Genomic DNA, 15360 nt, shown 5'->3' with positions numbered 1-15360 from the left:
CCAGTTCTATTTCAGTAAGGGGAGCTCTTGGAGAATGGTGAGACGTGAAAAGAGAAATGGCCAAGCTTTGTAGAGAGTTGTGTCCTCAGTCTGGTGCAGAGTGTAAGATTTAGGGGCACATGTGGAAGTAAAGAGGCAGGAGGAGTTTGTGGTAAAAGGTAAAAAGTGGTAAACTGCATGCAAACATGAAGTCAGTCATTTCAGGAAGGTCACTAGGTCAGTAATTTAATAGCATTTGTCCAAATCGCCATACTTTGATGCATAAACAAATGGGAATAAAACTATTCCTCATAATAAGTGATGATGATGTAAGAGGCAATGTGATGTAAGGCGGGTTGGCCTGAAACCAGAAGATCTGGGCTCATGTTCATTTCACTTAATTGGCTTATGGTCTCGGACTTCTTAGCTTTTCCGAGTCTTCCCTTCAACATCCATAAAATGGTGATAATAATGTTTTTCTTATTTCCCCCCTGCTGGTTTATTGTAAGGATCGGAGATGTTTTTAAAAGTACTGCCCAAACAACATATGGGCTGTTTTTGATTTAGTATTAAGAGCCGGATGGGTTGCTGAAGAATTTTCAGGCTCTTGTCCACCTTTGAGGTGAATACAAAGTAAAGGCATCAAGAATGGAGGCTTATGTATCTGTAACTTCCTGTATCCAGCTCTTCCAGACCACGTTTTGTAGGTAACCTCTGCTGAGCCCATTTTGCTGCTCACTTTGCCTGGCCTTTGCCATCCCTTGGCCCCAGAGCAGTTCAAGGATGGGTTGTGACAGGAGTACCGGGGATCTCGCAGCAACAGCCGGACACGCTCTTGGAGACTCCTGTGTTCGTGCGCTTGGTGTGACTTGCCTGGACCACTTACCTCCTCTTTCCGTTGTTTGTCCCTGTCTGTTTGCTGCTGATGGCTATAGCAGTAGCATCTTTTAGTGTCTTGCTCAAGGATTTCTGATGCTTTCGGAAGTTTTTTTTCCTCACTCTGCTGTGCAAACACAAGAGATAAGAAACTAGGCTAGAAGATAGAAGCTGGGTTTGATGATCAGTAAAAGGAGATGAGTTCCTTGACTTGCAGCATCCAGCCTCTTCCCAGACAGTCGTGTAGTGTGGGGTGTAACGTTACCATTCTCTCTTTGTGTTTCCAGGGAGTCGACGAGTTGAAGATGAAGCCCAGAGCAGAATGCTGTTCCCCCCGGTTCTGGTTGGTGCTGGCTGTCCTGGCCGTGTCGGGCAGCAGAGCTCGGTCTCAGAAGAGCCCGCCCAGCATTGGCATTGCCGTCATCCTCGTGGGCACTTCAGACGAGGTGGCCATCAAGGATGCCCACGAGAAAGATGATTTCCACCATCTCTCTGTGGTGCCCCGTGTGGAGCTGGTAGCCATGAATGAGACGGACCCAAAGAGCATCATAACCCGCATCTGTGATCTCATGTCTGACCGGAAGGTCCAGGGCGTGGTGTTCGCTGACGACACAGACCAGGAAGCCATCGCCCAGATCCTTGACTTCATTTCAGCCCAGACTCTCACCCCCATCCTGGGTATCCACGGGGGCTCCTCGATGATAATGGCAGACAAGGTAAAAGGGGGCCGTGGTGAGAAGAGCCTGGGGGGTATGTACTGAGAACTAAATGATGCATGTGTTTGAATGCCGAACTCGATTATGAAAGATGGAGTGTAACCAGAGGTAACCAGAATGCACTGAGTGAATGGATAGACCAGGAGCTAGTCTAGTGCTTTGGAGTTGAAAGTGAGGGAAAGATGCTGGTGTCTAGAAGCTCCTTTTGTTTGGAACAGGTTTGTGTGTCCATTTGTTTGTAAATGGATTCACCGAAATGACTAAGAGATGTTGAAGGTTGTAGCTCGGTGATACATTTTCTTCAAATACGTGTATGAATACCTCCTTCAAAACTTTAGAAAAAGTGTGCTGTATTCTTCCTCGATAATACATGTTCTCCCCCCATACCAGTTTCAAGAATATAAAAAGCAAAATTCCCTGAGGCAGGTAATTTGTCTCCTTGAAGATTCAGATATCCTAGAGAAGTACTTCTTGCTAAGGTGTCCAGGCTCAACACGCATCCCATCTGCACATGTGAATGGATTTTAACCCATAGAACCAGTTGCAGCTGTGTTTTCCCCAGGCTTAGATTTGAAGGCAGTGGTTCTTGACCTCGACTGCACATTGGAATCACCTGAAGAGCTTTCAGCGCAATCATTGCCTGGGTCCCACCCCTAGAGGTTCTGGAGCACAGCCTAGGCTTTAGGATTTTTAAAAGCTCAGCAGGTGATTCTCGAGTGCAGTTAAGGCTGAGAACCACTGCTTTAAGGCGGCCAATAAGTCATAGTCTCTCCTACACTAATATTAGATTGTCACACGACAAAGTAATTATCAGGTGACATCGATGCTTATTCTCTGCCTACAGGAAAAAGTGTTTTGTTTGTAGTTATGTTTTGTTTTTACATGTTTCACTTATTCGGTTATTTTTCCTTGCTTTGTACAATGAAAGTACAGCACTTCTCACATACATATTGTCTCTGCAGTCGTTCGTACCTTAGAATGATCCATTTCACAAATGCAGTATTTGTTGCACATCACTTTGGGTTTCTTAAATTGTCTCTACTTTTGCATTGTCATCTTATACTTCTTAGTGTCACTTTCAAAACCTCCTTCAGTGTTGTACTGAAAAAACGTGCCGTGGGCTTAACGATGTTTGCAAACAGCTCAAAACCTAGCACAGACGCCACAAGCGTGCTACTTGGCCAGTTGAGAACCACCAGGCCACAGGGCTTAACAGAGTAAAATAAGCTTGCGTGATCACTATCGCCATCTGTCGGCAGCAGGCAGAGATGTCTATTTCGGAGCTTCCTTTGTTCAGTCTATAGGCAAAGTCAAGCGGAGAGTACTGAGTGCAGGGACTTCATGCTTTCAGTAGCATGTGAGGCGGCTGTTGTCCCATGCGCATGGGTAAAGGCACAGGTAAGGATGTTAGAAAAAATGCTGCCCCGAGGAGCCCATGCTAAGGGAAGTGGGATAAACTTGCATAGAATGGAGAATATAGGTGGACTTGGCAAAACCTAACGAGTGTTTGCTTCAGGTAGATTTTTTTAAAACATCATTGCCCTTAGCAAAGTATATTATATTTTAGCAGTGGTATTTTGAGGGCACAATTTGCATGGCAAGAATGCCAAGGTGGAGGAGCCCAGTTTTTGAATCATAAATAAGTGCAAACTTACTCTGAGAGCAAGTCCGGTGAAAATAATTGATGGATTGATTGATTTAGCATCTGTGGACTCGTGCACAGCCTGTTATTTCAGGCTCACCCCTCCCCCCATCCCAGTGTAAAAGGTTGTTGGCTAAACTGGTTGGTTGCTTCTCTGCTGTGTCTCTTACAAATGCATAATAACAATATAAGAGTATGAAGAATGACGCAGGCCACGTGGAGAGACTGGGCTCTTTTGTTCAGTGATGTATCCTAGGTGCTTCAGAGTGTTTACCGTGTGCTGAGAACCTACTGCTTTGCCTGCAGTATCTTAATTAATACGCTTAACAGCCCAGTGAGCTAAGTGGCATTACTTATCTCCATTTAGCAGATGGGGAAGCTGAGGCTCAGAAAGGTTAAATAACATCCCAAATTATGCTGCTAGGAAGTGGCGTCCAGGACTGGTTGCTGGCTCCACAGACCATGTGCTTGATTGCCTCTCAAGAAAATGGAGAGGAGGGTTAAGGTCTCTCATACCTTCCTCTTCTTTACTTTCTCCTCTGTTACGTAGCACTGTGGTGAATGTTATCAGCCTAAAAGTGAAGCATCACTTGATTCATTATGGCAATACCGGAACCTGACTAGAGGAGAGGATTAATGAGCTATGAAATGGTGGAGGCCTAGGTGTAGCCTAATTCTATAGGGGGCCCCTTGGCTACCAGTTCCAGGGGTCAAATGGAGGATGGAAGCCAGTAAGGGGGATTTTTCCAGGTCATTGTAACGAGATCCCCCTCTGGTCTCCTCCCCCTTCCCCCTCCCCCCACTGCAACCACACCCCAATATCCCATCTTATCTTTTTCTCTCTCCATCAAAAAAAGGAGGTAGGCAATGATTGTTAGGCACTTTGCTAAAATGGCCTAAATAATATCTGACTTTGGACCTGAAAAGAAGAGTTACTGAAAGGTAGGTAGAAAGAAGAGAAAGAAGAAAGAAGCAAGCAGGAGGTCCTGGTGCCACAGAAGCGGGAGTGTTGAAGGCTCAGTCACGGGGTGGGAGGCCTGGATGGGTGGGGGGCGGCTGCAGGGGATGGGTGGGGCAGCAGGAGGAACTGCCCCCTGGGCCTCTGGGATCCAGAGGGCAGCAGCACTGAGATGCTGGGCATCTGTGCAGAGGGATGTTCACAGGCCTAAAGGACCAGCCGGAAGGCAAATAAAAAGTCCCCCAGAAATCAGAGAAATAAGCTTTGGGGGCAAGTTTCAAAAATAAAACACCTCAAATTCTAAGGCCAGCTTTTTTATTTTTTGATAGAAGTTATTTTTAGTACCATGACTGTATCTTACCAACATAGAATGGGGACACAGAGTTTGACAACTCTGAATCCACTACGGGCAATAGGACAACACGTTTGAAAGCGGAACTAATGCAGAAAATGTAAGAAATACAGCTTTGCTGTGTTTAAGACATAGTCTTGAAGGTACAGTCGCCATCCGAAGGATGGTGAATAAGCCTTCCATTTTGCTTCCTCCATCTATGAGATAGGTAATTGCCACTCTGTTTTGACTCAGTTGTTTTTTGTGTGTTTGTTTCAAATAAAACTTACTAAGTGTCCTTGTGGAAGATTGGTTTACAGGGAGGAAATACCTGATTCAAGGAGTTCGTGATGGAAGAAAGGTAGCACAGTTAGTTACAGAGACTTTTTGGCAAAAGTAGGGAGACATAGTTCAGCATCTGATCAAATAGATTACGCTCACTTTTTTGCTAATGCTAATTAATGTGCTAATTAATCAATACAAACATTAATTAGTCTCCACTTTCCCATTGAGGAAATGCACCTCGTACCATGGCAGAAAGAAGCATGGGAGCTGATAGAGCAGAGCTGTTCTAAGCTCAGAATTCGGACTCCGAGCAGTTTTAACCATCATTTCCTAGATGTGGGGATCTGGACAACTTACCAAACCACTTACGCTAAACCTTGGTTTTCTTGTCTGTACCATGGGGATAATCATATATCCATTATAGGGTTGTTGAAGATTAAATGAGGTAATACAGAGCAGCTGCTTCACTAAGTGTCCAGCACAGCATTCAGCAGGCTGAGCTGAAGGTTGTATGGAGCAAGTCTGAAGGAAAGAAGCCTTCATGAGACAGGAGAAGCACGGAAAGGAAATAGGGTCACAGCCAAATAGAGAGGCGCTTCACAGCTGGAGACCAACTGAGAGGGCAGCTCAGGTGAAAACCGGGGGAAGGGCTCTGAACTGTGTTTGGAGCTTTGCTCTTGTCCCACCGGGGAGGCCGAGGCTCATTGGTGGCGTAGCCGCTCCAGGGCCAAAAAAGGGCACATTCAGTTAAGGAAGAACTCTAATAAGGAAAGAACTGCTCGCGCTTGTTGCAGAAGACCGTTTAGAACAGTAACGGGGTCCATTTAAAAATGCACGAGGTGGGCTTCCCTGGTGGTGCAGTGGTTGAGAGTCCGCCTGCCGATGCAGAGGACACGGGTTCGTGCCCTGGTCCGGGAAGATCGCACATGCCACGGAGCGGCTCGGCCCGTGAGCCATGGCCGCTGAGCCTGCGCGTCCGGATCCTGCGCGTCCGGAGCCTGTGCTCCGCAACGGGAGAGGCCACAACAGTGAGAGGCTGGCGTACCACCAAAACAAAACAAAACAAAACCAAAAAATGTATGAGGTGATTTTTGGCAGTTCCCTGCCGAGTATAAAGAGTCCATTTTATTTTGCCTCTGTTATAATTGCTTTTATTCTCCCTGAGATCCTGGATTAGGATGCCCGTCAGAATCCAAATGATGAACTAAAGCGAGACATACTTTTATTCCTTTGCAGGAGATTTCTCTGCTGATTTGCTGAACCCTTTCTTGGGTTTTCAGATTTTAGCTCAGAGAGGTTAAGTAACTAATCCAGGATATTACAGCTTACGAGCAGTGGAACTGGGATTCAGATCCCGAAGTACCTAGTTTGAAGCCTGCGCTTTCTACTTATGCAGTTCTGCCCCACAAAGCACTGCTCTAAGAATTGTAAGTCCTGTGTTTTAGTCTCCATTCTCAGGAGCTTTGGAGATTTAGGCAAACAAATCACTGCAGCTACATGACGCTCGGTTTCTAGTTTATAAGTGTTCAATTTTGTTTTCTGCCCTACCCACTTTACAACATTTTGAAGATAAAATAAAATAGTTGGAAAAATGCTGGGCAAACAGATACTTTAGGTGAGCCAATTAAAAAGTGGGGACAGGGAATGACAGTCACTGAAAACTATTTTGTCACTAGCATTAGGGCCAATGAAAATGGCTTGGGCAGGTGGTAGGAAGGAATACAGAAAGTGGAAGTTACAGTAGGATCAGGCAAAAGGGTGGAAGACCCGAGCTTTAATGCTGCGGAAATGGAAGAGAGAAGGTGTGCTGAGTAAAGGGTCAGGGTCTGGAAATGGATCGGAGTGATCTTCACTCTGTTGATCAGAGTGGAGTACAGTAGCTAAGACGTGTGTCGTGATCCTTGTTCCTCCCTAAAGGACAGGTGAGCAGATTCTTACTCTGGCATCTGTTGCTATGATTGTTTCATTTCTCAATTTATTGGTTGAGAATTAATACTTCTACTAGCGCTCTGATTTTCTTTGCAGAAAGCCACGTTTTGGAATCCACCTGGGGCCAGGAGGATGGCCCTTACTCTCCTTTGGCCCCATCTTCCCTCACTCTCCCCCTGTTCCCTACTCCCTCCCCCCACCCCGACACCTAATGGCAATATGTTTGGAGACAGTAGTTGAGCCAGCCGTGGACTGTGACCCTGTAAATACCTTAACTGCCTTCCATCTGCTCATGTGGGGTTTCCATATCCAACATAATCTTGAAACCAAGATGGCCATGCGATTCATACCCCACTGTATTCCCGAATTTGGGGGTGACTTTGAGTTTTTTTTTAACCTTGCTTCTTAGTTGTTTGTGATATGGTATTTCTTGGAATAGCACACTTCAAGAGCAAACCGTGGTGTTAGAGCATTCTTTGGTGATGAGCAGAGTTAAGTCACAGAGGTGGGAGAGGCAAGACAGTAGCAAAGCTGCTGTCATACGCCAACTTTGTGCCAGGCATGACGTTAATGAGCATCTTAATCCTTAAGCAGTCCTGTGGGACAAGTAGCATTATTTCATTTGATGGGAGAGAGTTTACGTGTCGTGGCCAAAGTCACACAGCTAGAAACGCAGTGGGACTGGGATCTGAGTCTTCTTTTAAAATTTTTTCCGCCGACTTTAAAACTTTCAGTCCACACACTGAGGAGGTCAGAAAAAAGCCAGGATAGAATCATCTGGGGGTCCGTTACTCCTCTCCCATTTTTCCTACTTCCTTGAACTATACTCTGGGGGAAGGCGCGCGGGCAGTTCTCTCTGAGACACCGTAGACGTTGCAATGATGCTGCCCTCAAGCCTGTGGGGGTTCCAGGACTATACACCTGCATCTCATTGGCCAGAGTATCTGCTCTTTTCCAGTTGGAGCTGGGATTTGCTTTCAAGAGACCAGCCACTTGAAGTCCAGGTGCAGTTTTAATGCCTGGAAAAACTGAGGCTCCAGAAATTGCTTTAGGCATTCACAGAAATTAAGGTGCTTGTTGCTAGAAAGTAACGCGTGAGGCATCACTTCTCACGCAGCTGGCAGGAGGTGATGGTGTGTCTGTGGAAGGAAGGAGGTGACATCACATGGAGGGAAGGCGGGCTTTGTAGCCAGTAGGCTCAAGCTCTGTGCATTCCCAGTCATGTGACTGTAGTTGTGCTCCTTAAACACTCTTAGCCTCCAGTTTTCCGTTTGTAAAATGGGGACAGAAATAACACTTGGATCCTAGTGGGTTTTACCAAGCCTTATGAAGCAGCGTGCCCAGCGCTTGGTAAACCGTAGGGCCTCAGTATACGCTGTCCTGTGTTTTCCTACACCAGACCTTACCTAAATCATTTGAAGAAAATGGGACTCTAATGTTTTCCCATTAACCGAAAGAGAGGAGCTTGGGATGTCAGTGCCCTTCATTTTAAGCCCGGTGGGTCAGCAGCAGCTCCGTGGGTTCCACCTCTGTGGCCATGCAGTTACTGACTGCGCCCTGATCAGGACATATCACGATTTTCAAAGCAGAGACATACAGTGATTTCAATAAACTGATACATATAGGATGTAAGCAATGAAGATAAGCCAAGAACATTAAAAAAGAAAGCAGAGCAGAATTAAATAGTCTTTGAATCCAGGGTTACTCATCGATTTATCTCTGTTGATATAAAAGAAAAAGTGAGCAATGAGGTGAGGGGAATATTAAAAGTACTAGGTAGGAAGTAGTAATATGTTAAAGACATAGGAAGGAACTTAATTTACTAAATGTCACCAGCCAGGTTTTATCTTTTTAATCTTTTTGGCCTCACCGTGCGGCTTGCAGGATCTCAGTTCCCCAACCAGGGATTGAACCCGCACCCTCGGCAATGAGAGCATGGAGTCCTAACCACTGGACCTCCAGGGAATGGCCTCACCAGCCAGTTTTTAATAGATTACACTGATACTGCTGAAAAACTCCTTGGAATCTGATTTATACACCAAGAATGTATTTTCATTCCCCTTTCTGAGACTTCCGTGACTCTCTTTTTGCCTCATTCTTAGGCTTTATATCTATATTTTATTCAACATTTTATATATATACATATTTTAATTCATTTTTATTGGAGTCTAGTTGCTTTACAATGTTGTGTTAGCTTCTACTGCACAGCAAAACGAATCAGCCATACATACACATAGATCCCCTCCCTTTCGGACTTCCCTTCCATTTAGGACACCACAGTGCATTGAGTAGAGTTCCCTGTGCTATACAGTATGTTCCCCTCAGTCGTCTACTTTATACATAATATCAGTAGTGTATATGTGTTAATCCCAATCTCCCAGTTCCTCCCACCCCACCCCTTTCCCCCTTGGTATCCATACATTTGTTCCCTACATCTGTTCTCTATTTCTGCTTTGCAAATAAGGCCATCTATACCATTATTCTAGATTCCAATATATATGTGTTATATATGATATTTGTTTTTCTCTTTCTGACTTACTTCACTCTGTATGACACTCTCTAGGTCCATCCACGTCTCTACAAACGACCCAGTTTCGTTCCTTTTTATGGCTGAGCAATAATCCGTTGTATATATACGTACCACATCTTCTTTATGCATTGGTCTGTTGATGGACATTTAGGTTGCTTCCATGTCCTGGCTATTGTAAATAGTGCTGCTGTGAACATTGGGGTGCCTGTGTCTTTTTGAATTATGGTTTTCTCAGGGTATTTGCCCAGTAGTGGGATTGCTGGGTCGTATGGTAGTTCTATTTTTAGTTTTTTAAGGAACCTCCGTACTGTTTTCCACAGTGGCTGTATCAGTTTATATTCCCCAACGTTATATTTTGATTCTGTGGCTTAAGGGTTCACCATGTATGAGAGTAATGTTCAAGGCTAGTTTTATTCCATTTTTCTGAAGGCAAAATACTTTACTGCTTCTATTCTGTTTCACAGGCACAGAGAACCCCCGAGTTTATCACGGGTTGTTAGGAGGTTTCAATGAGAAAGAGAACTGACACCGATCATTTGCTTTCGTCAGGCTCTGAGCTGGTCACCTTAATATGAGCTTCATTTATATGTTGCTTCGTTCAGTTCTTTCATTGCATTTGTAAGGCATGCATTTTGTCTGCATTTCACAGGTGAGGCAGCTGTAGATCAGAGAGGCTGTTTTGCCCAGGATGTTTAGGTATTGACTGCTCATGATGGCTTAAACCAATAGGTGTTTATTGGTTTCTCAGCGCTGGGGACTGCTGGGGCTGGTGCAGTCACATGGTGAGGTCAGGGCTGACCGCGGGGGTTTCCTTGACATTTTGGTAATTGTTGTGAGGAGGCTGCCCTTGCTCTAGGCGTCCTGCCCCAAACCCAGAGCAGGGAAAGCCAGGGGCTGGGTATCATTAGATCAGGAAAAGTCTTCCCCATATCCTTGACCTCATGACCCCAAATCATGTCACATGGCCACCCCTTTGGAGGTTGCAGGCTCTCTGGTGGAGGTGGCAAGGGGACAAGCGTGGGGACCAACTTTGAGGTTAGTCAACAGGCAGTGTCTCTCAAAGGAAGGCAGTGATGACCTAGGAATTCAACCAATGTTTGTGTGACTCTAAAGCTCAACATCTCTCATGTGAAAATTCTCCTGCCTTACACCAAACTCTGCTTTTGTGCCCTTGGTCCAGTCGCCTCACATGTCCTCCAGGACTCTGGCTCATCAGTTATGTCCTTTTTCTCCTGAATTATCCACTTATTCCTCCCTGCTGGCATCTGCCCTCTAGCTTAGTGGTCCTCAGGAGATGTTTGGAAATGTACTGGGGCAGTTTTTTGGATGATGATAATGACTGGTCTGTGTGTGTGCGTGCGTGTGTGTGTGTGTGTGTGTGTGTGTGTGTGTTTCTGCACGCACCCAGTACTAGCACTTAGAACACAGAGGCCAGGTGTGTTAAGTGTCCTGCAGTATACATGATAGTACCCACCAGTCAAGAATTGTCTTCCCCAAAATGTCAATTTTGCCCTCTTCGAACATGCTCAGATCACTCTCATATTAATAAATAAACAAACCTGAAAGCTTTCCTTGACCCTGGTTTTCCTCCCTCGCTCTTTGTTTTCATAGTTAAATTCCTTAAATGCTCCTCGGAAATTGCTGTTTTCAATTCATCGTCTTTCCCTTTATCCAAAATGCCAAATCCAAGTGGGATTTTCAAGTCGTTCGTGACCTTCTGTGGCGCTGAACACCGTTGACCCTTTTAGTGCTATTACACAAATTACGATGACAAGAGTCATTAGGTTTGTCACAGACTTGGTGACAGTGGAAATGAGGATGAGTAGAATTTGGAACGTGGGTGGATCACAGGAGTGGAAACCACTGGCAAGCGGTTGGATCTGGGACTGGAGGTAAAGAGAGTGGTCTGGTGGGCTGGAAGTTGAGATGAGCCTCGTTAGGATGGAGAGGGTCGTTGAAACCAGGAGCCTGGAGGAGAGGCTGAGAACGAACGCGGGGGACGAGGAGAGAAGTGTGTCCAGGACAGAAGCCCCACTTGAGGGATGAGAGGAGGGGGAGATGGGAAAGAGCTAAAGAAATTCTTAGAGAGATAAGAAGAGAACAAGAACGAGGAGAAAAGAGAGGCTTATCTAAAGCAGGAGGGAGCAGCTGCCCAGTCCGGGGTCAACCCCGGCCACTTCCTTCCCCTCAGGACAGTTATCCAACAGTAGAGAAGCCTTGTCGCGGATCCCCTCCCCGCCGTGCACTGCAGTGACCTCAGCAGCACTTCTGCCCTCTTGTCCTCCCCGCCACGTGGCAGCTTGCCTGTGTGGTTCTTTAGAAACTCAGATCTGATGGTTACACTTTGACTTAAAACTCCATACCGGCTTCCACAGCTGGGACTAGGACATCCTCTCTGATGTGGTCCCAGGCCACCTCTCCAGGATTTTCCCTTCACCTCCCCGCCCTTGAACGGCAACGTGAGGTCACGCTAAATCAGTCACCGCCCCTCGTCTGGTCCTGACTGTTTTACATCTCTGGGCCTTGGTCAGTGCCTCTTCCTCCTTTTCCTCCCAGAAGCACCTACTACTCACTTTCCAAGAGAAATCATGGCACTTCTGTGAACCCTTTTCTGACTCCCATCTTCACAGAATTTACTAGTTCTTTTTTATTTTTTGCACTTCACCTGTGCTCTATTTAAGCTTTTATTATAACCCATCCTGTTTACTTATCTGTCTCATTTGCTGTACAGCGGGCTCCTTGTGGGCCAGGCCATGCTTTACTGACTTTCGTGTTCCCAGCACATGCCATAATGTCGGGTGCATAGTAACAGCCAACTGTTGTTACACAATTAGCAGTTGTTAAAATGTACACTCTATATACACACTCTAGTGGGTTGAATGGTGGCCCCGAAATGATACTTCCGTGTCCTAACTCCTGGACCCTGTGAATGTGACCTCATTTGAAAAAAGGATCTTTACAGATGTAATTAAGGATCTTATGATGAGATCATCTTGGATTAGCCAAGTGGGCCCTAAATCCAGCGACAAATGTCCTTCTAAGAGGTAGAAGAGGAGAAGACATCTACACAAAGGGGTAGTCCTTGAAAGAGGCAGGTGCTGGAGTTATTTAGCCACAAGCCAGGGAAGCCACCAGAAACCTGGAAGAGGCGAAGGAAGATTCTCCCCTGGAGCCTTTAGAGGGAACACGACCCTGCCGACTCTCGATTTCAGGCTCCAGCCTCCAGAACTCTGAGAAAAGAGATTTCTGTTGTTTTAAGCCGCCAAGTATGTGATACAACTTTTATGGCAGCCTTAGGGAAGTAGCAACACTCACATGGCAGTTAAGGGGGGGCGCTCTGGAATCTCAGTGCCTAGATTGTTTCCTGGCTCCACTGTTTACTGTGTGACCTTTGGCAAATAACTTGACTTCTCTGAATCTTAAGTTTCCTCGTCTATACAATGGTGGTAAAAATAGACCCTGTTTCTTAAGGTTTATTAAGTAAAGTTATTAAAAGTGCTTAGAAAAGGCCTGGCAAATAGCAGGAATCAGTAAGAGTGGGTCTGCGAGAGTTTTTCAGTAAGTCTCCACTGAATAAATGAATGAGTGAGGGAGTGATGTGAATAGAAACGCAAGCCGTCCACGGCAGGATCTGAACTCACCTAGCTCCCGGGTACTTGGCTCGCGTGTTCTGGACCTCCGGGGCCTGGGACAGTGCTGAGAGGTGAGGTGTCAGAGTTAGTCAGCTGTTCTTTGGTGGAAATTCAGGGCAGTGAGGCTTGTCTTTTAGCATCCCTTTCTGTCCTCCTCTCTCCTTGGGTTTGGTTTTGCTTCTTTGTGTACCTGTGCGCGTGTGCGTGTGTGCGTGTGTCTGTGTCTGTGTGTGTGTTTGCCGCTGCCGTTAGTTGCCTGTATCTTTCTCTTATCCAGTCGTCAGGATAGAGCATCTCACCTAGGGCTGCCCTCCTAATCCAATGTCATGCTTTCCGATTTTTCTTTTTCCCTCCCCTCAAATAAAAGCTCCTGTTTCTTTTCCCTTTATCCCCTTTCATTTCATACTTTTCATAGTCCTTATCACAACTGTAATGAATCATAATCGTTTTTTATTAGCCGTCCGTCCTGCTAGACTACAAGCTTCATGAGGGCAGGGGCTATGTCTTTTGCCTTTCTGTGTCTGCAGAACATAACGTATAGCTTGGCGCATAGTAAGCCCTTGATACATACTTATTTAAATATATAGGTAGATTATTATTTCAGTGCAACAGATGTTAGTCACAATTAAGAGAAAAGTATTTTAAACCCAAATAAAAATGGACGGTAGGATTAATCTCTGGTTGCTGGCGAGTACATTCCTTCTCTCTCTCCAGGCTGCTATCTCCCTCACCCTTCCCTTCTTCACCTCTGCCAGATACCAGCCCTCAGCACCTTGGCACTCACAGCCACTTAATTCCCAGCAGACACTCATGGCAGGAGGGCAGTCTCAGGTTAGGGGTGCATCTGAGGTAGCAGAGCAAAGCTTTTATCACGCAAAGCAGACGGGTGCCGGTGATGATCTTGACTCTATTAGCCTTCTTTCAAAGGAGGAAGCAGAAAGAAATAAACATTTTTTTAAAAGTTTTGAAAGGTAAACATGTGCGATTCATGTGACATGCTAATCAGCCAGGTAGCACCAATGAACTTTAATCAGTGTGATTAAGTTTCCAAAGGTACTTGCGAGAGATTTTGAAACTTCCTTTAGCAAAAAACAACAGCCTTTCTCACTGATTTATTCATTTATTCAAAAAATACTTATTAAGTATCTACTGGGTGTCAGGAACTGTTCAAGGTCTTGGAGATCTAGTCCATAAGAGAGGCATGCCCTCTGGGTACAATGACTGACAATAAACAAACACATAAAGTAAACAGTATTATTTGAGGCAATGGTAAATGTTTTAATGAAAACAGCAGGGAGGGATATTGTGGGCTATTTTGGGATTGTCAGGGAAGGTCTCTGAGGATGTGGCACTTGGCATTTGTATGAGAAGGATCCAGAAGGATGAAAATCTGAGGAGCAGCCTTTTGGCAGAGAGAACAGCAGGTGCAAAATTCTTGAAGGGCGGGCATGTTTTTTTGTTGTTTGATGAGTGGCCGGAGGGTCAGTAGGGCTGGAGGGGGATGGGCATGGGGGCAAAGGTAGCAGCTGAGGTTGAAAGGTACCGTGAGATAGATCTTGGAGGGCCTGAGAGCCTTGGCACAAAGTTGGGTATTTTTCAATTCATTCTAGAAGGTGTAAGAAGGGAGTGATGTAACTTGACTTGGCATCTTTTCAGATGGGAGCGGTAGAGTGTGGTAGACGGGACATGTACCTTGGAGCCAGTTTGAGTCTTGGCTCCGTCTTTCAGAAGCTGAGCGACCTCTTGCCATGTTGTGTGACTTCTCACCTCTGTGATAGGGTTAATGCTCATTAACTTCAAAGAGCTGTTATGAAGTGAAATGAAGTACCCTTTACAGGACTCATTACTCGGCCAGGAACACGCCTGGTTTTGCAAAATCGCTGCTATTATCATTCCTAGTAGGACTGAGATACAGATGCCTCTGGAATCGGGCATCATCTTCTTTAGATATATCTACGGATGATGCAGTTTTGTTGTTTTCACAAAATTTGTTTACAAACTTGGGAGCAAAGTAGCCAAGCAATGGAGGAAGTTAGAAACATTGTCATTGGCTAAATAGCTTCCTCTCCTTTTGAGTTTATGGAGTTCCCATGCACGCACCAGTGTCCGGTGGCCAGTTCCTGGACTTACATCTACATCGCTGCAGCCTGAGAGAATCACTCTTTCCAAGGGGGGCTGATGGCACTGAGAACAGTGCCACAGGGAATGGAACAGCCAGGGCAAGATTTGATGGGGGATTGAAGGGTGTGGGCACTGAGAGTGGGAGGTGGTGTAACGGCACAGCCAGTGTAGCCTGCCTTCAACTGCGGATTCCTGGCACACCCCCAAGACCACATGGCCAGCCACCATGTGTCTTGGATGCATTCTGTTGCCTTGACGACATGTTGTCCAGTGTTAGAGGGAGCAGCAGCCTTCAGGCTTTCAGCATCACGTTGCCAGGACAACAGACAACTACAGCCAGGCTTCACTGCAGTTTCTGCAT

General features: G+C 45.7%; 1 protein-coding gene across 1 annotated transcript in view; it reads left to right on the top strand.

Annotated features, from left to right (window-relative positions):
- Positions 1-1160: 1160 nt before the first annotated feature.
- GRIN2B (glutamate ionotropic receptor NMDA type subunit 2B) overlaps positions 1161-15360 on the top strand; it is a 295943-nt gene continuing 281743 nt past the window's right edge. The window contains exon 1 of the mRNA XM_024733244.1: positions 1161-1571. Coding sequence (XP_024589012.1) covers positions 1161-1571 — 411 coding nt within the window. The remainder of the gene's footprint in view (positions 1572-15360) is intronic.

Source organism: Neophocaena asiaeorientalis, unplaced genomic scaffold (genome assembly GCF_003031525.2).
Source record: "Neophocaena asiaeorientalis asiaeorientalis breed wild unplaced genomic scaffold, Neophocaena_asiaeorientalis_V1.1 scaffold150, whole genome shotgun sequence".
Lineage (NCBI taxonomy): Eukaryota > Metazoa > Chordata > Mammalia > Artiodactyla > Phocoenidae > Neophocaena > Neophocaena asiaeorientalis.
This window is presented reverse-complemented; position numbering and strand designations above follow the sequence as displayed.